The sequence below is a fragment of the Rhopalosiphum maidis genome, chromosome 2 (assembly GCF_003676215.2).
Source record: "Rhopalosiphum maidis isolate BTI-1 chromosome 2, ASM367621v3, whole genome shotgun sequence".
NCBI lineage: Eukaryota > Metazoa > Arthropoda > Insecta > Hemiptera > Aphididae > Rhopalosiphum > Rhopalosiphum maidis.
In genome coordinates this window covers 4,887,327-4,910,950 of record NC_040878.1, presented here as the reverse complement: position 1 = coordinate 4,910,950, position 23,624 = coordinate 4,887,327, and the positions used below count along the sequence as shown (strand labels likewise).

The window sequence follows — 23,624 nt, the reverse complement described above, 5'->3', positions numbered from 1 at the left end:
TTAGTTCAATAAGTATACCATACTGTCTAATACACTTGGTTTATGGTTATTAAACAAACGACGTATTATTAATTAAAATACCTAATGATTTTAATTATAAATAGTTATACTGATTACAAAGTAACACGTACATGTGGAATTATTATATTTTACAAAATTCATTTTAATGATACTAATTATTAATAACACTAATATCTGATTTCATAGCTTATTTTATATAATTCATAAGTAAGACATAATTACGTTTAGATTGCAACTGACATATATAATTATCATTTTTTTAACTCATAAGTTACATTAATTTATTTATTCCAATTTGTGTTATTATAATATATAGATATATGTTCTCTTATTAGTTATATATCCTTTACCAGAGTGCTCTTATTTGCTGAAAATATTTGCTAAAATTTTAATTGCAAGTCAACACTACCGACGACTGAATTCGTCTATAGACTAACCTCAAAAAGACGTCAAACCCGCACGTAATTTCTCCGTCTTACAAGTACGTAACATGGTCAATTTACATTCAGCAGATCGCGTTTAGCTCAATTAGTTTAAAAATTGGAGCGAGTCGATTTATTATGAAACTTGATGATAAGAACATAATCTGAGTTTGTATGTTGGTTTTTTAAGATCGTTCAATTTTTTAGCAAGTTATGCGTAACTATACAACAATAACGTAAATTAAAAATACTAATAACTCACTTTAAACTGAATAAAAAACACCATCATATAAACACAGATAATGTTCTTACCATTAAGTTTCATAACAGGTCGACTCACTCTAATTTTTAAACTAACGGAACTAAACCTGATCTGCTCAGCGTAAATTGGATATGTTACATACTTATAAGACGGAGACAACAAATGCGTGTGTTGCAGCCTCTTAACTCTTTTTAAAATAAGTTGATACAGGTCGGACTTATTCCGAATTCTGCAAAATGCTAGGGCATATAGTTTTGCAAAATTCGTTATCCCCTCTTCCCCACCAATTCACTTAATATATTGTCACTAGAACGGATAAATCTCGTTAAGATTCTTGAGTTTTATATTGACATTTACTTGACTACAATCCTTTCATTTGATCACCATATATATACCACATTCTAGGTAGAGCACTGAAATCTATATAGGCTTCATTAATCTAAAGTCTATGCCCCACCTCGTACTTTAACGACAACCATCATATACACAGGACGCTGTCAATTAATGCTTTATAGCTATATAACAAAATAAAATTTTAAATTTATTCAATACATATTAATATACTAAGTTATACTAATTCTAGTACTAATTACTATAGTAATACTAATAATATACTAGTTACTGAGAGTATTCTTGGACATATGACTTAAAAAATATACATATTATACTACAATTGTATTTAGAAAAATCGAAAACAATGTGAAAACTAAAAAGTACTGTTAAAATACTATATTGGATTTTAATATTTCAACATATAACAACATCAATCATAGGAGTGTAATTTTTTATCTATAACATAATTCAATTTTACGAGGAAGTTAATAGGTTTTTATTATCTTTTTTTTAGATAATCTAGTTAATTTCAAAGAAGCGTAAAGTAATCAAGTCTGCCCAACTACATTCCTGAGGAAAACTGTAATCCACTCATAAATAATATGTAAAGAAAATTATAAATGATGAAAAAATATTGTAAATGCTAGTATACTAAATTTTAATACTTCATATTATGTAGTTAAATTAAATATGGGGCAGCAACATAAATCATTAAAACATAATTTAAATTCTATGTGTTTAATAATAATAATAAAAAAAAAATTATATGTATAGATTAAGTAAATTAAATTAATGTTTAAAAAAATAAAACCTATCACAAATGTATGTTATGATTATCACTAAGTACTTGTATATGTATGTATTTTCAATTTAAATATTAAATTAAATATATTTTAAAAATTATATTTAGGTATTACTTAGTAATTACTTATTAGTAATATGCAAAATAAACATTTTTTTTTTTTGTAAATGATTGATGTTGTTGCCTATTTATTGCTAATTATTAAGTTATTAATTATTACTATTAAATTTACATATATAAGGTAATATATTATTAGTACTACTTTTAAATGTTACTATTGTTTTAGGTCTGGGGTTAATGGAGAATTTGTTCTGAATTTCTTGAACACGTTTATCATTACACATATTTTGCATAACTGCTTAACGAAAATTTTGATTAAACTGTGTCATCAAATTTTGAATAGATTTTTCATAATCCTGGACTTTAAAATGATATTAACATTTATTAGTGGTTACTAATAATATAAAATAAAATGAAGTAGGAATTTATTTGTTACTAGGGCCCGGTTTTAATGTAAACAATTAATTGAAGAATATGAACATATTTATGCATTAACAATATAATATATATTATTTGTGAATATTATATTAATGCGTATAAATAATATTTAAAAAAATATATAAAGTATTTAAAGATTTATTTACTATGACAAAATTGAAATGTCATTAATAAAGAGAATAATAAATTTAAACACGTATAACTGAACTAAATTAAAATTATTTTACTTAATTTTATAATATTATAAAATATTGGACTTGTATTAAACACCCAACAGGTATTATAATTATCATTACAATGTTACATTTTATTTAAGGTTATACTAGGTATAGAAATAGAATTTAGAAATTAGGAAATATTGATCATATATTTAATCAGAATTATTTGAAATGTAAAAATATACATTTTGTTAAAAATCGGGCCCTAATGACTTGAAATATGACGTTTAAAAAATAACGATTAGGTATATGTATACTTAACTCGTCGTGAATTGCCTAATCATTAAATTTATTAATATGTCTTGTTCAAAAATTAGCTGTATATAAAAAACGTGCTAATTGCTAAGTAATAATGTTTAGTATCTTAGTAGATAGAACTTTTTTTTATATAATTTCAATGAATTAGTAGAATCCAGTTTTACTCTACATTTATGATTTGTTTTATTTGTTAGTATATACATATATCTATTCTAACGGGTTATATATATACCATATATATAAGAACTTAGTTTTAAGTATTTCTAAGCTACCAAACTATTCTTAATCTTACATTGTTAACCTTACAGGCTAAATGACCTTCGTTGTCGAAGCCTTTATTCTTAATAAAAAAAAAAATAAATAAAATAATATATACCACGAATTATATATATTTTAATTCGTGATATATACCATTACACAAGATACACAAGTCTTAATGTTTGCCTATACTTTACTCTGCAGGAGTTGAATGGTTCGGATTTTAATATAGACATATTAAAATGTATAGTTTCTATGGTAATATCACTATAACACTAATCAAAAAAATAAGTTAACTTTAGTTAAACACGTAGTTACAAGGACAATAAACAATCGTTTATTTACGGCTAATTAATACAAAGTCATATTTTAATTTTGAAAAAAAAATATTAAACGATAAAGATGAGTAACAAATTCACGAAAACGTATGTCGTTAACGTTTACTATATTATAGCTGTGGTTATTACTATCGAATAATAAACATCCTGAATATATTATTAATATATTTTATAATTAAATTAATGTATCTCTAAAATATAATTAATTAGACTAAATTAAAAAAAAATTACAATAATAAAAAAACAAAAGTAATTTTATTAAAGAATTTATTGTAGTCAAATTATTGCACACAATATATAAATAATCAGACTGCAGTAGGTATTGCATTGACATAATCAAAGGTGTACTAATATTAGCAATGAATATGATATAGGTTTTAGTAATTTAGAAATAATTATTAATATTTGCTATAATAATAGCAAATAATAGTAACATATCACACTACACATTATTTGATAAAACAGACAAAAATTCCCACATTAATCTAAAAATGTAATTAATACATTTCTGTTTCTGAAAAACTATTAACATTTGTTTAACCTTATGTAGGATTTTTGTTCGACTATCATAGAATGAAATGTCATTTTGTTTTCTGTTTTTAATATGTACCTAACTATAGTTTGCACAATTGACTTAATTTAATACTTTCCCACTGGAAGCATACGAACGTGGCCTTCAAAGCAGTACCAGTACTTAATGCTATAACTTCAAATCATTATTCAAAATGTTGTTGTACATTTGTTAATTTTTTTTACGCATTCTTTCGAAGTTGATACTTGCTAATTTTTGCTTTACGCAGAATACGCAGAAATCGAACATACCATGTGCTATATTTGCGTAGTAGAAACATTTTGAATTCTTACAGTAACTAAAATTTATCGAAAATATAATTATAATATAATAATATATTATAATAATAATATATATAATATATATTATATTATATTATAATATAATTTATCTACAATTCTGCTTTAGCGTTCGACTTTAAAATTATAACGAAAGCCGCAAAAATTTTAAAAACTTAAAAACTTTTTTGTAATATAAAATTAAAATTTAACAAAACCTATGTATTTATATATATATTATATATAGGCAGGTGTTTGTATATGTGATTTATATGGTAAATAAAATAAATCAAACTAAGATGCTTAACTATAATAAGTGACATCGGTCGCATATTAGACAATATCGTCATCACATATTAACCTGTGTGACGTGAAACAAACACGATAACAACACAAAAAATGCATTTTTGACTGCGCCGTACCCTAATGAGTGTCCAGAACTGGTTGGCGGTCATTTGTGCAACGTGGATACAAGTGAGATGCTCACCGGTAGCCGTTAATGGTACCTAAATGCCATTGCAGTATAATTTGCTGATCCACAGTCGGTCACGGAAAGTCATATTTAAAGTTCAGGCTGCTTTAAACATACTCACCCCCAATAAATTACAATTTACAATTGAACTTGACAAAAAATAATAATAATATTAATTGAATAAATACCTACATATAGAGGTAAAACATATTTTAAATCAAAGAATCAGTTCAAGTACAAGGACGAGATCTGTAAAATTATATTAATTAGCTGGCCAATGAAAAATTGCACTACTATTATAATATTTACTTTATAATGATCAACGAAGTAAGAACTTACTTCAAAATTTAGTTTGAAAAAGTCATCTATAAGTGTTGTAATTTCTAAACTTTCAGACGAGAATCGTTTATTCTTATTTTGAATTATACAATCCAATACAGGAAAATAAACATAATATCAAGTAATCTTCTTCACTTTTTTCCTATTCCAATGGTGTCTTATATTTATCGTTTGTAGTTGTACTAAAAACAAAACTTGATAGACTGTATGGCTGTAACCTTTTTCTTTTGCAATCATTATTACAATTTATAAAGAATACAATATTCATTATCACATACATCCGTCTCTAAATATTGTATAAAATTACCTATATTAATGTATACAATGTATAGTTATTAAGCTAATTTTACTATAAAATCAAGTTTAGTAAAAAAAAAATTATTAATTTTATACACCTAGTTAACCACATAATAAACACTACGATATAAAATCAAAACTAATAACCTTTGTTTTTGATGCTTTTTGTTAAAAACTTATACATTATTTAATGTTTGTATTTATTGTATTAGTGTTATATTATATTAACTTATCGGCTAATAATATTATTTTTTATTTTAGGAATTACAACATAGTATATTATATTATTTTCTCTAGAAAATAATCAAAAATTTTTTGAAAAACTTAATAATTTAAAATGGGCTAAAACCCCTTCACCCCCTCTCCACAATTTAAGCCCATGACAATAATATAATTAGGAAACAGATTTTATTGTATATACATATTTTTATTTGAATGAGATTTTTTAAAAAGAACAAGGATCTCTGGAAATTGAATACACTCCTTTTCATATAGTGAATAAGAATTATGCCTCTATCACATCTGTTGATGTGAAACGATCTTTTAGACAATACAAAAGTATTCCAAAGCGTCGTATTTTTTTATTTGCAAACCTATGACAATATGATGTTGCTCATTGCTTTGTTCCGAAATAATATTCATAATTTTATATACCTACAATCTACATCATATGTATTACTTTTATTTAATATTTGTAATTATTATAAAATATTTATTTTTTGTAATTTTTAATACTAAATACATTTTTTCAATATTTACATATTTTGGATTTTTTATTCCATATTTTAAGAAAAATTGATACATAATATATTGATTTTTTTTTTACAATAAAATCCGTTCCCTAATTATAATACAAATTAGAAGTATTACATAAGACAAGTACATATGCAGTGTTTATTATATTATACATAATATACTATATTTATAATATACTATATTAGTATATTACGAACAAATTATAAATATTTAAAATTATTTGTATATGACGTAGTTATATCGTTAAACCTTGACTTTTCTAGTCGTGGTTATATCTACATGTGTACCTACGCAATCTACATATAATAATAATATTATGCACGAATAACTCGCAGCGTTTCTTATCATGTTTGATGTGTGAATGGTTTGGATAAATATAATTATTGTTAAAAACATTTAGATAGCTAAGTATTTAATGTTTAACGCGTTTAAGCGTCATTTATAACTTACTTGTATACATAATATAGATTATATACTGAAATAAATTGCATTATAGTCTATGATGAGTACTGATAACTGCAATATATAACAAATTAATTACAACCAAATCACGATTTGAACATGCATGTTGAGATAAATATCCCATTTTATATTGTTTGTATCGTTAAGTAAGTAATCTATATTTAATATGAGATATTCAAAACCAATGATAAAACAATATTTATGTGCTTCGATCGAAAATGATGAATCGTTGTCTTGAAACCTATTTTCGTTGATTAAATTCATACTATGTTATTATTTTAATATTATTTAAGTTACTTGTATATAGCCTGATTCGAACATAGGTTTTGATTTCTATAAGTTCTGAGCCTATACTGTACTTACACTTTTTTGGACATATCAGTATCTCACAAAATATCTTTGATCGGGTATAACATGAAATCCTATTTGAATTTCGTTCGTAAAGAAATTAATTCCTACCTACATCACCATTTTACTTAATTAAATCGTCATGGCTAATATGATGATAATGATGAAGAATATGTATTTACAATTCCGCAACTATATAATATAAGTACCAAGTCAAAAATAATAACTTTTATATGAATCATCAATGTTGAGCATTAAACAATAGGAATTCGAAAAATGGTTTGAATGGAGTTCGGTATAACAAAAAATCCTAACAATGATATTTCTTCTGCACAGTTGAAGTTAACATGTTAACTGATTACAATTACAATATTGCATAATTTTATTATTAAATCGTATTAAAAATATTATTATATTTGATGTTTCCCAATCTGCCGATGTTATACGATCTAAATTATTATGATTTTCTCTCACAGCACGAATGGAGCTTAGCTGGAAGTATTGCCGTTTCGATTATGTCGATGCGGGAACTATAGTTTAATTAATGTTTTGTCTTTGAATTAAAATTGTTTATTTTTACCAAACATTTAAATTGATGGATCAATTATTCAGACTTGATTATCATCAAACCATTATTTTATATGCTAATATGAATATAATAACAATTTAATTATAACTCAAAAGTGTAATCATAAGCTCATAAAGCTCTTATAAGCTCATAACAATTGTATTTTATATTTTAGTTTCAATGTAAATTATTTTTTATTTTAAATATGCTGGAGTGGTGTATTGATACCATAATACTATATGGAATATATAAGTTTCGATTTATTATGAAACGATTTTAATATTGTACAATTTTATTTGCGACTTTTTCGTTCTTACTGAACCGAATCAAAATATATTATCGTATAACTGATAAACCGGTTTCCATCTGAGTTCGTATTTTTAAGTTGCATAGAAATAAAATATGTACTTGTTTTTTATGGTGGGGCCATAGTATTCTAATATAATAAAATATGATTTTAATTATTTGAATGTCTGGTCAAAAAATTATTTATGAAGGTCACAAGTTGAGTAATATATTTTTTATATTAAGACTTATTATTATTTCAGATGTTTTAGCAATATAACTCATTAGATATTACATTACGGGCACTGTCGATGAGGAGGTATTTTATTTGCTTGCTTACTTAATTTGTTGAAGTGGTATTTGATATGCAGGTACTCTGATAGATAAGTGATAACTTATCTTGTGTTTTAAAATCTTTATGTTGATGTTATTTACTGATGACTTAAATTTAGGTTAAAAAATATGATATTTATTTACTATTTAGTAGGTTGTTTAAAACTCCATAACTTATAAGTAAGATAGACAGATAGATAGATAAATAGATAGATAGATAGATAGATAACTAACTTAATTCTATGATCATAATGCATATTGTAGTTTTTCACAAAACATTTTTTAAATTTTTATCATTACACTGATTGTTGGCGATTAAAATATTTTAATTAAAATATTATAATAAATTAATATTATATTATTTATATTTTATTTTTTAATTTTTTTTTTTTTTAAGAGTATTTTTTTTTTTTGGAAAAACAGCGTTTATCGAGTCAGCTAGTAGTTAATAAACAAATAATAAAATATTCAAAATATGAATATTTTTAAGCTATTTATAGACATAAGATATTTTCAATCTGTTTATTTTATTTATTAGATATGTCGATTAAAAAATATTCGTCAAGTAGAAATACTTGAAAATTAAAAGTAAAACTCCTCTAAAGTAATTTATTTCTCAGTTCAAAAATATTAAAAATGTATAGTTGTAATAATTTTTAACTTTTTAAAATTAGAATTTTGACAGAATGTATGGAAATATGAAAAATAGCAAATCATATTAAGGTTAAATATAAATAAAAATTTTTGTTCATACCTATGATTTGAAAAATGTATACAAAGTTCTTAACAATTTTTTAAAAATAAATGTTATCAGAATGGTCAAATTAATTTTTATGAGCATTAAATTTCAAGTTTAAATTATGTTTTAAATAGGTATTCGATATTCGCTTGTAAAATAAGAGTATATCCTCAAACAATTTTTGATATTTTATTGAATTTGAAAAAAAAATACCAATAAATTAGTACTTGAACTTTTTACTAAATGTATATATTAATATTTTGTTGTATGCTAAAATGTTCAAAATGTTTTTTAACTCTTTTGAAGTTATTTATAGATATGACCAATTTTGAATAAATTTAGTTTTTTTTTCAATAAATGTTGATAAAAAATTATTTACAATCTCCAAATTCTAAAAATGTATATCTGTATAAGAATATTAAAAATAATTAGGCACATAATTTTATAGATATATTTAAAATCGAATTTGAAAGATACTTTTAAAAATACAAAAAACTTTTTTCTTATAACAATAATTATGTATTAACTATTTAATTTATTATTTTAATAATATTTTAAGTATTATGTATTACCTATGGTATCAATTAATGTGTAGAATAATTGTGTCTCGTGGTCAAAAGAGTTAATTCTTATACAAATTAATGTCATAAAGCCTTATTTTATAATACATAGTACTATTATTTACAAAATGTATGTCTTATAATAATAATATTTCTTATCAGTATTAATTAGTTAAAAATAAATGTTCATTAAAAAAGCAACTAAAAAAATATTCTCTTATTATCTTATACGCAATACCTATACGATACAATTGTACATGCATAGTTACTTATTAAATAAAATTTATTTTAGTGTTGTAGTGTCGTTTAAACTTTATTATTATTAAAATATTGATTTTAAATAAACCCGTAAAGTGAATATAATAATATATTATGCTATATAGGACACAAGTACAAAATTTTAACAGATTCACAGAAAGAATAATATTCAGACAAAAGTCATATTACATTTTTAATTTGAATTTTAAACGTAAATCTGTTTTTTATATATATATACATATTATAGTAGGTTAAGTTGTCAACTGTTTATTTTTATCCGTTCTCACGATGAACGCACACCAGCTATGCGGATATTAATATTTTAAATCCTTATTCGTAGTCACCCAATTTCATTGATAATTTATGAAATAAATATACAATGTAACTATTTTCTTAGGGCGCATTATCGGATTATAACAATAATAACATTTTTTAATACATATACCTTCTTGACCTAGGTTAAGTACGTAGGAATTTCGTTTTATTTTGAAATGTGGTGTAGCACAATCTGAAATTACCCGATGAGGTTATTTGTATTGTGTATAATATTTGTATATTATATTTTCGCAGAATTTGTAAACGGCCATACACGATGACGGAAAAGGAGTCGTGTATGTAATTTACTGTCAAATAGTTAAAGAAAAAAGTAGGTAATTAGTGCTGCATGGCAACACGCACTAGCTATACAGTTATTAATATGTTAATCCTTATCCCTTGTCTTTAAAAAAAACATGATAAATATATGGTATTATTAAACAATATAGCATTTTTTCTCTTACTCGTAACAACGACATTTCTTAATTCTTTTACCTACCTATTGACACGTCTTATTGTTAGAAAATTCAAAATACACCTTTTAGTATCGGTATGGATACTGAACAGTGAACAAGGTACCAAACAGCTATTCCAAATAATAAGCAACTATCGTTGTATACTACTTATATAAATACATTCTACGTTAAAAATATTTATTGATAATATAATTAAATTAAGTTTGAATATAATTTTTAACTTAAAGAAATTATTTAGTAAATAAAGTACTTTAACTATTGTTTATAAAATATACAAAAGAAAATCACAATGTCAAATCTAAGATCACTGACGAGATATACCCGTTTTAGTTAGGCAATCCATTACGCGAGTAGGTGATAAGGTGTGAATAATGACTGCTGTGAAATGGCATCTGTGGCATTTCTGCATTTCGTTCAAATGGCATTTAAAATACTGTATCGTGTACAAATAACAGCACTTTGGAATCGGATAGTTGACTAATGAGGCACATAAATGTATAATATAATAACTCAAATTAGAATAAATCAAAAAATAATTTTTTTTATCCCAGGTGATGATCATGTGCTATAGCATTCTCTCAGCTATGTTGAATATAAGCTCTAAATAAAAAAGAAAATAAAGATATATTAACAAAATTTCAACTGTATTTTTTAATTTTTTATAAAGTTGGATTATTATAATTAGTGTGCTTGATATATCTTGCATTTTAATCGTAATTTTGTTTCACTTTGAAAGTTATATAAAATGAAATATATGTAATGAATTAATTTATGATCTAAAATAATGTAATTTGTATTGATATAGTTGAATAATGCTGATACATTTATGGTTAAAACAACATCGGAAAAATTACCAATCTACACGCAATTAATTAATAGTATATCAATATTAATATTAATATATAAAATATCTATGATATCCTGATATCCATGATATTTTGGATTTTACTAAAGTATATAATTATGTTAGTATTTAGTAATCAGCAAAATAATTATTTAAAATATTCTATTTTATATTCTATAATTTTACATATATGTGTTACTTTGAAATTTGTATTATTATTAATAATTTTGGAAATAAGATAAATTAATTAAATATGTACTAAATATTTAGATGTTATTGTTATAACTTTGTATACATTTTTTTGTCCATCACTGCCTATTGGATCAGTTAAAATACATCAATCATCAATATCAACATCTATTTTTGATAAAACATTTAATATATTTGTTGATTAGTTAAAGTAAAATATTATTCGTTATTTTCTTAGATTTTTCAATGATCAGGAAAAACAAAAATACAATTTCGGTAAAATCGGAACCCAATACATTTTTACCAAAATCAATTTTTTTATTTTATTGGAATTCTGAAACGAATAACTTTATAGATAAGCATTTGATATTTTCATAGACTATTAATTGTAAAAGCATTTTCTATATTAATAAGGTAAATTAGTTACTAAATGATAAATGAGGATTTGCTTCTAATATGAATTAATCTACATTAACAATGTATAGTAAAATATACTAAGTATAAAACAATTATTTTTATAGACATTTTAATCTCTGATTTGGATGAAATTACTTATTTAAACGGTAAATAACGATATGTCAATTACCTATACCTTTTTAAACATGTATATTTATAGTAATATGCAGACCATGTAGATACCTTTATGATTAATGATATCATTAACAAATAAATATTATTTATAATTATCAATGATTATATGAATTATGAATCATAAAATAGTTATCACTGTAATTAACTATCGAGTGATTTTTTTTTTGATCAATTTAATAAAAAATTATATAATTTTTATACTTATATTTTGTCAAAAAAATACTAAGATAATATATCATATGTTAATATGTTATCACTTATATTTATATAATGGAACTTTTCTATATTTAACTATTATGTTGAATGTCTTTCCAAATGAACCGTTTGTTCCACATCTATGAAAAATGCACGAGTCTGATGCATTTGCACATTAAAAATGTAATCTGAATATTGATAAACCATTTTCGCATACGATTTAATTTTATATATCAATACAATTTAACATACAGACATACAATACAATTTATTGTAACCATCGACTACCAGTGGATAGCATATTTTATTGCTTACCTGAGCACATAATATACTAAAACTAAATTTAATATTTTACACAATATAATACTATTAGGAACCTACCTATTATATTATACTGGCTTTGTAGTAAACAAAGCTAAGTGTAACGAACTTTGTCAAATTTCCAAAATGCATGCAAACAAACCGAAACCCTTTTTAAAATATGAGTGTAAACGGGGTTGACAGCCATTCTAAATTCTAACGGTGGTAAATATAAATTAATTGATTCATTTATTTATGATTATTGATTGGTATATTATACAATACAGTTATTGTTAGTGATGTTAAATGCTTACAATAAAGTAAAATAATGGGGGTTAATGGTGGTTATAAAAAAAAAAATTAATGATAAGTAAAAGCTTCATTAAATATTTAATGATGTTTTTCAATTGCTTTGATTCGTTATTTACATCGTCAAAAACAAATGAATAATTCAATACTATTGTCACATATTTTAAATAAATATAATAAATTACGAATGTTTATTTTAATCTATTCAATTAAAATAATACAAAATTTATCCAATGAATATATTATTCTCGTAGATATTTCCAAACATTAATATATTTTATTGTAATTTATTTTTATTTTCAGAAATTTATTAATCTATAGCTGTTATACGTACAATACTGGATATGTGTGACAAGGGTGACAATGACTGCTCCACAGATATTATTTGTGTTATTATATTATTATTATTATATTATATAACATTACACATTATATTTGACACATCTTGACAACTACATCTTACTCGAGAGTAGAAAATAATTTGATTTATAAGCTCTATTTTCCTCGAAACCTTCTTCCTCCAGGCCAGATCAGTCGTTAATTTTTTGTTTCCTCGCTTTTACAGACATATCTATCCTCGCAAAGGCCAAAATAAAAATAATAAAATGTATAGGTAACTGCTCAGCCGTACTGTAAAATTTCAGTGTAATTCATCATTGAGTAAGTCACCGTAATGTATGTGTGTTAAATTTTAATTCAATCATAAGTTATTACATACGGAAAACGATCCTAGATGAAGACCACACGTGGTCTATCGTTTCAGCTTATATTTTTATAATACATACATATTCATATATGAAAGTATACTTTATAATTGATGTCACCATTAGTCATAAAATATAGGCATTGATTTATTTTTGATGAAAGATTGCATATTTTATGATATTATTTGGTAATATTTGATTATTATAAGAGTAGGTATACATATTTCTATAATGCATTATGTAATATTATTAACTTTTGAATTAATACTACCTTACAATAGAATAGTGTAAATATGTTGTGTTATAAATAGGCAATGACAGCTTAAAAATAAATATTAATGTTTTAAAAATATTTTTGTATAATATATAATATTTCTAAAAGCTTCAAGTCAACACGAATAATGTTATTAATTACGAAAAATAATCACAATTTTTATTCTTCATTTAAATACCTAACTATAAATTAATTTTGATATTTAATGTCTCTAGAAATAAATAGTGGGAGTGTGGATATATTTTTTTTGTAATTCCAGTAATTCCAGTTATTTGAGAAGAAATAATTATTTTGCAAGTAATTATCGAAGGTCATAAATATTTGAATTTGAATTTCTAACCACAATACATTTAGCAAATTTTTACGATTTTAATGAATTTTATGTAAATTTTAACTTTAAACGCTTATAAAAAAATATTGTGACATTAGATTTTTAATATTTTTTGATTGATGAATTAAAAACGTATGCGGGACTTTATATTTAATTGTCAAGCGAAATACTTTAAAATGTTGTAAACATAAAACGATTATATAAACATTTTGTGAACATTTCAAGTAGCTAGGGTGATTCATTTTTAAGATAAACAAAAAACACCAAATCTATTTTATCAAAAATCGAAATTGCGTGAAAATTTCCGTTTTTCCTTAATTTTTGTTTGTTTTTCCAATTATAAACAATTACTCGGAATTTTTAAGTTTAACCTTTTCGAAGTAATAACTAGATCCTATTTTATATCCAAACTACTTCCATTTTTAAAAATCGAAGCATTTCATCAAGAACTTATCGAGTACTCGTACACAAAATAAAATACACACCATGATAAAATCAATATAATAAATTCATCGCTCCGCTCAGAATCTAAAAAGTGGTGGCAATTTTCCAACAACCCATATGCCGTACTTGAGGAGTTTTTTTTTAAAAAATTGTATTATATTACAGTTTTGAGATATTATATTATGTTATATTATGAATAAACCTAAACTGCAAAAATATGTTTAAAACAAATAGATACATTATCGTCAATATCATTGTATTATTAATTATATTATAGACTTCAGTCACGTACAACAAATGCCACATAGTTTTTTCGTATCAATTGTACCCCGCGCATAAGAGACCTAACTAAGGGTGTATTTGAAAATAAAATTTAATGGAGAGGAGAGGACGCAAAAAGAATTAAATATTTTGCATTGTCATTATCACTGTTTAAAAATGTACATTCTGTTTATCAACATACATGTTTGTACTAGTAACTTAATATTTTTTTTTTTATAAACGCAGCTCTTGATAAAATAACACATATATTCGTTAGCTACAGTTAATTTAGGGGGTACACGGTGCACTCGTGACTTTTCCTCACACAGTCGCGTATTTTGGGGATAAAGTATCCTTCAACGATCCGGTGAAATTCGAACACATTAAACTGTAAACCTAGGTTAAAAATATAGGTACCTCTCAAATCGTGTCGTCGGATCAAACAAAATATTAATTTCACTTTTGCACTTCGCATTGAAATATTATGTTGATAGGCATGAGTAAAATACTAATACATATTGGACTAATTTTTATTTCAAGTACAGATATGCGGAGGACGTCCCTACACCCCTTCAAAAAAAAAAATAAATAAATAAATACACCCCTAAACCTATGACTCGACGTGACGATAGGTATTTACACGTATCATGAATAATAAACAAACATTAATTACAATTAACACGCTTTATACGTGTAGTAGTATACCACACGTATAACAATCGCGACTCGCGAGTCAAATGTCGCTAAAATATAATTTACCTAAGTGTTAAGAGGACGTCTCACCCGCATGTGTTGCCTCCGTCTCACGCGCGTACGAAATAGTGAATTTTCGTTCACCGGTTTCAACAGTGTGCTTTTAGTTTTAATATTACAGTGAATTGACCTATTATCAAACTTTTAGGTAAGAACATTATCTGTGTTCTCTCGTTGGCTTTTTACGGTATTTTAATTTTTAGGTGAGTTATGAGTTTATGAAATTATTAAATATTTGAAAATGATCGTAACTCGCTTAACGTACGCGTGTAAGACGGAGACAACACCACACGCGGGTGAGACGTCCTCTTAGAGTATAGAATGTTAAAATTCAAAAAAAAAAATTCCATAACCTAATTACTATGATTATTGTTTCACTTCGCAGTCATCTCGGTCCATATCGTCGTAGGTAATTAATAAATTATTATTATTTTACAAAAAGTAAATAACGTAACAATAATATTATTACGAATAACGAGGCGACGAGAGAATAAGAGTCACCGCCGCCGCCGCCGCCCGCTCCGCTGTGGTAAAAAACGCGTTGACCGACTCTTCGCGCGGTGTCTGGTCGGGTGGTGGGGGGGAAAGGCGATGGGTGAGGCGGCATTCGCGGTCGGTGATTTCGTGGCGGCGGTGTGGGCGAGGTGCGGCGAGGTGTTGTGGCGCGCGCGGGGCGAGGAAGGCTTGTGGAAAACGGACGTTGGCGCGCGCGCGCGCGCGTACTGAGTATCGGGCGCGCATCGGTCGCCGCCCGCCACCCACCGCCGTGCCGTCCACGGCGGAAAAGACGGCGCGGCGAGACAAACGCACACACAAACTGCGCGCACGGGTACGCGCCGAATCGTTCAGTAGCAACGTCGACTCCGACGCGCAGTCTGGTCGGTTGCACGTTTGCGGTTCATTTTCGCGCGTTCGCCGTATCGTTGTGTTATCAGTCGTTATAATATATCACTCTATTATTTCGCCACTCGTTATCGGTCATATTTTGCGAACAGACGGGACTGGCCCGGTCAGATCGGCCGTCGATGTTATCGCACACGTATCCTCTATAACACGGTCGCATCGATATCCGCACATTATTGGCGCGGGCACAGATGACTACCGTTGGCACGCACGAGTCGTCCGATACCCTTTTGACAACGACACCAGAACGTCGTGCAAGTCCGCTAGTGATAGTACTCGTCGCTTCGTCTGCGAGACAGGACATCTGTCGTTCGGTTAAGTCACCACAACCATGCCCGCGGTTATATCGAAATACCTGGACGGACGGATCATCCGCCGGGACAACGTGAGCAAAGGCGTGCTGGCCGCGGCCGTGCTGCTGTACGGCTGCAAGATCGGTTACCCCATCGTGTTGAAAGTGTGCGGCGGCGGCGTCGCCGACGGTGGCAAGGGCGACAAAGGGCCCGAAGGCGGATCGCGACGACCGTCGGGCGAGTCCAACGACAACAACAACACCAAAGGGTCTACGGCCATCACCGCCGTCGCCGTGATAGGCGGCGGTGGCAAGAGATCGGCGACCGGCAAGAGGACGAGAGCCCCCGGACCGGGCATCAACCGCGAGTTCCTGGTCCAGCTCAAGAAGCTGCTCCGGCTCATGGTGCCCGGCTTTTGGACGCCCGAGGTGGGCCTGCTGTCCATGCACACGGTAGCCCTGGTGTGCCGCACGTTCATGTCCATATTCGTGGCCACCATGGAGGGCAAAATGGTCAAGTTCATCGTCCGCCGGGACGTGCCAAACTTCGGGTGGATGCTGTTCAAGTGGCTGCTGTGCGCCCTGCCCGCCACGTTCCTCAACTCCATGATCCGGTATCTGGAGTGCAAACTCGCCCTGGCTTTCAGGTAAGTCGTGACTTATCACTGCGTAATACTTACGCATTAATATTCAAAAATACGCCCGATGGAGAGGGGGCAATCCTCGCTTTTGCACGTTTTACCGCCGCAGAGGTTGCTTTCATCCGTGGTTGTGTAACGGGGGGCACGATACTCGACGAGAAATTAGCCCATGGTACCTATAAGCACAAACTAATAAATGGTTATTTCCAAATAACCGCTCAAACCTACTCGAAATATTATGGTAGATAATTTTAATGACGTTTATATATACCTGTTGCGTGTTAACAAAATCGTTCCGTTCCAACCGAGTCCCGAAAAATCTTTTAAGTATCGAACGAATTGAGTTCCTAAATCATTGTTTTCGTGGTACATAATTTTTACAAATAATTAAGAACTGTTTGTAAGAAAAATATCATAGGATTTGGTTTTAAAAATTAAATTATTTTTTTATGTATATTGGGAAATATTTGATTTAAAATAATAAATAAACATTTTATGTGTTATATCAGTGAAAACTTAAGTTATAAACTTTTTCTAATTTCCTTTACTTTAGTTATAAAGAATGATATAATTTAAAATATAGTTACAAAATAATACAAATATAAGGACTTGTTATAATGATTTATTTTACTTTCTACGAGTGTGGACTCAATTGGTATATTTTTCTTTTATACCGGGACTCAATTACCTTATTATTTTTTTCCTCGTTCAAGTATGGAACTCAATTACTAATTAGTAGGCACCGAAAGTGTAACATAATTTTATAATCTATCCGATTACCCTCAATAATGTACCTAATAGAATGATAACTGGACATGCATTAGAAAATGACAAAAAAAAAACCCATCAAAATTAATGCAAAAATGATACTCTATACATGATTTTTGTCTTTCGGTCCGTTGTTTTTGTTATATACCTAAATATGGTTTCAATATAACAAAACAACAGTGTTGCGCTGTGTTGTTTTGTTTGACGATTATGAAAATAAAGAGCGCGTGACTTGGGTTATAATGATGGCGTATGCGATATTCTTATTAGATAGTGTAGACGTATAGTTACATCTTAAAAAGCTATAGACCGGAACCAGTGTAAGTATACTGGTAATAACGATGTATATATTATTTAGTAAAAACAAAAAGAGTTAAGGAATTAATTTTGCTGGCTTTTATACACAAATATGAACGATACTACATTATCATTTCTCGCAACACCGTTTAAAATTTAATAAGGTTTATTTTTATCGTTTTCTAAAAAAAAAGACTTGTTGTTATTGTAGAAAGTACGATCAATCGCATGCCTCTAATCGTTTTAAATTCCGAAGCGAGGAAGACAGATCCAACTTTAATGTATAGGATTCGGTAATAATATATGTTTTTTTTTGTAAATGAATAGTTTTTAATTTCACATATTACGCATAGCTTAATAACTTTAACCGTTACTTTACATAGCTTATTCAATCAGTTAATATGATTCATAAAAATTAATTATCTAATTATAATTATTTAAGTTTTTGTTAAAATGTCTGTATAACATTTTATTACTTAATTGTTATTATTTGTTCTTCGTAATATGATTACTATGTAATATAAATTTTGTCTCTTATGACAGAATATGTGTTACAAATATACATTTTATATGTTTGGAAATAGCAAAAGTATTGAGCTTAGCGATATAACATGCTAGCTAAGTCGTTTATTAAAAAAAGTGTCAACGTTTACTGTTTTACTGTTTAGGTTTTGGAATTTATTTCGATCGGTTTTATGTATAAATATATTTTATATTATTATTGCAAATAAAATCAATGCGTTGAAATAATGATTGGTATTATAATGAAAAATAAATCGAATTAATATTGATAACAAAATGGCTTTAAAAAATGCACTCATACCTCATATTAATGTTTGTTTTTATTACATAATCATAATATTATATGTAATATCGATTGTATAGTTTTATAAGTCAATCATATATATAGCAGTCATGGTAATACCACCGTGTAAATTATACTATTAGTGCTATACTACATAATATATTTGGCCAAAGTCTTCTCTAATCAAGTTAAATATTTAATATTATAGTATGTAACATTATGTACATTATAAAGACGTGTTGGACAATAAACTCGTTAAGTACCTTATAATGCTCATAATCTGCGCAATAAAATATTTATTTTCTTTTTTTAATCAGCTTTTCTGTGAATCGAAAAATAATATTAATTTTTTTACATAATATTAATTTAACAAACACCATTTTTGAAATCTTTTATCCCTCTAAATTGTTTAAATTTATTACTTTTAAAAACGACAATATATTATTATTTTTATTTAAAATTTCTAAGAAGAATATTTTTTATTAATGATTTCGACATAAAAGTTTAAAATTCCAAATTATTTTAGTTAATAAGTATTAAAATATATATATTATATATAATATGTTCTTCTTGTGGGATAGAATCTCATAAATTGTGGGGTACCTCTGTCATACCACTACGCTCGTATAAACTTTTAATTACAATAACCTACTAATAAGCATTTAACTTAAAACTTACTATGACTATTGCGTTTGAAATTGTATTTTAAAAATTTTAAATTTATGTAATGCATTTACTGATAAAATGGAAATTTATAGTGACAATATCGAGGATAATATAATTACTCTAAATGTATTAAATTACATTGTTCAATGCGTGTTTTCTGTAAATATACAAGGTTAGGTTAAGTGCCAACCAAACAAGTTATAATTACACTAAATCATAATAAAATATAATTATTCTGTAATATAAAATATTTATTAATACAATAAGGTTATATAAATTTAAAATGAATAATAATTGACATAAATAATCACTTATCCAATCTGCGGCAAGAAGCAACGAAAGTATTTTTCTTGTCTAAATCACGAACAAAACAGCGCAACTATTGAATGAAAAATATACATAATAATAATATAGTATATATTTTACGAATATACGTCATATACCCGCGAGTAGAAAGATCGACGACCTACCTATACAAGTTTCCATTCGATATGTGACGTAACTTACATAGGTAATATACGAATATAATAATATTTTAGGCTCTAGTATAACATTATTGTTGTTTATTAGTTATTGCTAGTTAATAGTTGTAAATAAATCTTCCGTCTTTAAATTACTTCCTCAATCGTTAGTCGAGTGAGAGGATCATCTTTCTTTTTGACGATTCGAATTTCCAACTCAAATATATATTTATATATAATCTGATCGACTGTTCAGAATGCTTTCGTCGATTTGTTACGGCACTACATAGTTATACATAAGATCAAAAATGTGTTCTAAAGGCTAAAATAGTATCTTAGGATTATCGTATCTATTGCTGCAGTATTTGAAGTTTATAAATGAATAAATTATAGATATAAAATTTGATTAAACTGAAATTTGTTGTTTTAAAAAAATAATGTAGGTAATATGTAAGTAGGTAATATACAAAAAAAAAAAAAAATTATTTATTTACAATTTTATAAGTTCAAAACAATTTATTAAATACTTTTATATTTAGGGCATCTGTTACTATATATGTGGGATAATAAACTAAATTTGAAACTAAACGATAAGCTTAATCAATTTAAAAAATAACGACATGAAAAATAAGTATAAAGACGTATGTATGCGTTGCGTTCACATGAATTCACAACCGGAGGCAGTTCGTGTTTTTAAAAATGTAACATATTCTAAATTTTTAAAATAATATTATTAATTTATAATTAAATTATATATTTTACAATTATAATAATTACACAACTATGAAATAATAAAATAGTGTCATTCAATTATATTATATGCTCGCATGAGGTGTAGGATTTAGTAGTTACTAGCTAGTCATGTAGTATTTATAGGTAGGTACCTATTATACTGATATAATAGTGTGACATAATGTCTAGATTGTTATTTGCTTGTTTTTAGTCCATTCACATATTTTAATTTTATAATATTATCGATATTGCTAATTATTATTAGGTATACAAATAGATTATACCTATATACAAGTGACATCCGTATCGTTTTTGATTATTGATCATTTTATCATTGCAATCAGTGAGAATGGTTTGTTAGTCATTTTTTTTTTTATTATTTTGATAGACATTCGATTGTGAGCATTCCACTACGATCGTCAAAACGTTTAATACTTATAAAGTTATAAATAATTATAATTTATTACTCGTTCAAAGTAGTTGTATTATATGTTATTGTTAAAATAAAATTTCTAGAAAAATATTTTATTTTAGAGTTTGAAATTAAAAATGAATTTTATCATCCAAAATTAAAAATATAACGATAAATAATATAGTTTTTTTAAAAAATATTTGTAGGTTATAAACTTATTCTACATAGGCAAAAAAAAGTTAATACATTTTGAGGTAGATAATGAATACGTCATGTCACATTCATTCATTGTCACATTGAGATATACATCTGTATACATAGGTGTTAACTTATGCCTTATATATTATAGTCATATAAAAGAATCGCTATATTCACCATACATATTATAAAAACATTAAGTATTTATGCAATTATAATTTATTTATTTCTATAAACCTAATACATTTTTTAGGTATTATATATTATCTTAAATGTTTATACATTTTTCTCTAATTTAGCTGGTCGTCCATTTCGATCACAGTAGTGAGTGGATCCCACTTCACGAAGTTGGATATTTCAAACAATCATAGAACCATAAAATAAAAAATAAAAACATTTACTCATATGTAAATTGAAACATTAATGTAATTAAATCATTTACCGGAAGCCCAAAGGACTTCCATCTACTCCGCGAATTCGGCACCTCCTCGTCTGTTTCCTAGGTGCACTCCATATTACAATCGCGAAATACCAGCTTTTATCGAAAAAGAAATGCAATCATAAAAAACTTCTGCTTATAAGTATAGTGTGTAATAAATCGTGGTTTACACTTTTTATACCGGAAATAATTTGGGCTTCCATTGTCCTCACATCAAACTTGTATCAGTGCGGTGACATGCGGAACAACGTACTCAGTATTGAGACCTACAAAAAATATGTACAGGGCATCCAATAAAGGGCAAACGTTAAACAAATATTTGAAATTGAAAAAAAAGCTTAGGACCGGATTGGACCAAATTTTCCGTATTTATATACGTATACCACCAACAATATACAACCATCATATACTATGGTGTATGCATCATCTCCATTTCTTTGACTTTTAACTCTTGACGTTTTTAAGTCAGCGGCTACTTATGACCTCAATGGTCCGAAATTATATTTGTTCAACGTTTGGTGATCTCTTTATTGCGCGTCCTGTACATATGTATATGTTAACAAGAGTCCTGGCCAAACTGCGTTAGTGCTACGCGCCGTTCGAATACTGAGCAAAATTTTATACGACCTGACCAAAAGCGAGTTGATTTAGAGAACCACGTTATTAAACCTAATAATAATATGTGCAAAGACTAGTAAATAGTAAACATAAACTAAATGTTTAAAATTAAAAAACTTTAATAAAAAGTGAGTGTGAACATTTCCGCTTGACTGTCAGCAATGTACTTAACAAAAATTTCAAATTATATTTTGTTTATAATATTAGTTTGTCGATCAACGCTGTTAATTATTTTGTAATTACGCAATATTGTGGCCAGATACAAAAAAAAATATTAATAAGGTTTGTAATTAATTAGTCAACATTTCTTATATTTTTATTTCAATGAATTAAATTATTTATATCTTAGTATTTTCCTTGTGAAATTGTATACAGAGTTATTATCTTCAATCATAAACATATAAAATCTCAGAAAATAAAAATATTTAAAATTAATTATTTTATTTACTTGATTTAATTTATCATGTAAAATATAACATGGAATGTTTTTAAACGTAAAAAAGTACATTTTATATCCCGAAATATTTCAAACTGGTCCACGATAAAATAATCACTCTTATATTATAGACAATAGACATATAATCATAGAATTGTATAGTATAAAGTACAAATTTTAATTTATGTTGTGAACGAGTTGTAGGAAGAGTAGTGAACAACGCTTTAAGAGAAGGATGTAAAGATTAGTAGAAATAAAACAGAGGAATTGTGTTCGCTTTCATTTTTTTTTTTT

The 23,624-nt window shown here is 27.0% G+C and overlaps 1 protein-coding gene across 1 annotated transcript in view; it reads left to right on the top strand.

Annotated features, from left to right (window-relative positions):
- Window positions 1-16,490: 16,490 nt before the first annotated feature.
- The window catches only part of LOC113552254 (ATP-binding cassette sub-family D member 1), a 49,913-nt gene continuing 42,779 nt past the window's right edge, over window positions 16,491-23,624 (top strand). Inside the window, 1 exon segment of the mRNA XM_026955034.1 lies at window positions 16,491-17,504. Coding sequence (XP_026810835.1) covers window positions 16,897-17,504 — 608 coding nt within the window. The 5' untranslated portion in view covers window positions 16,491-16,896.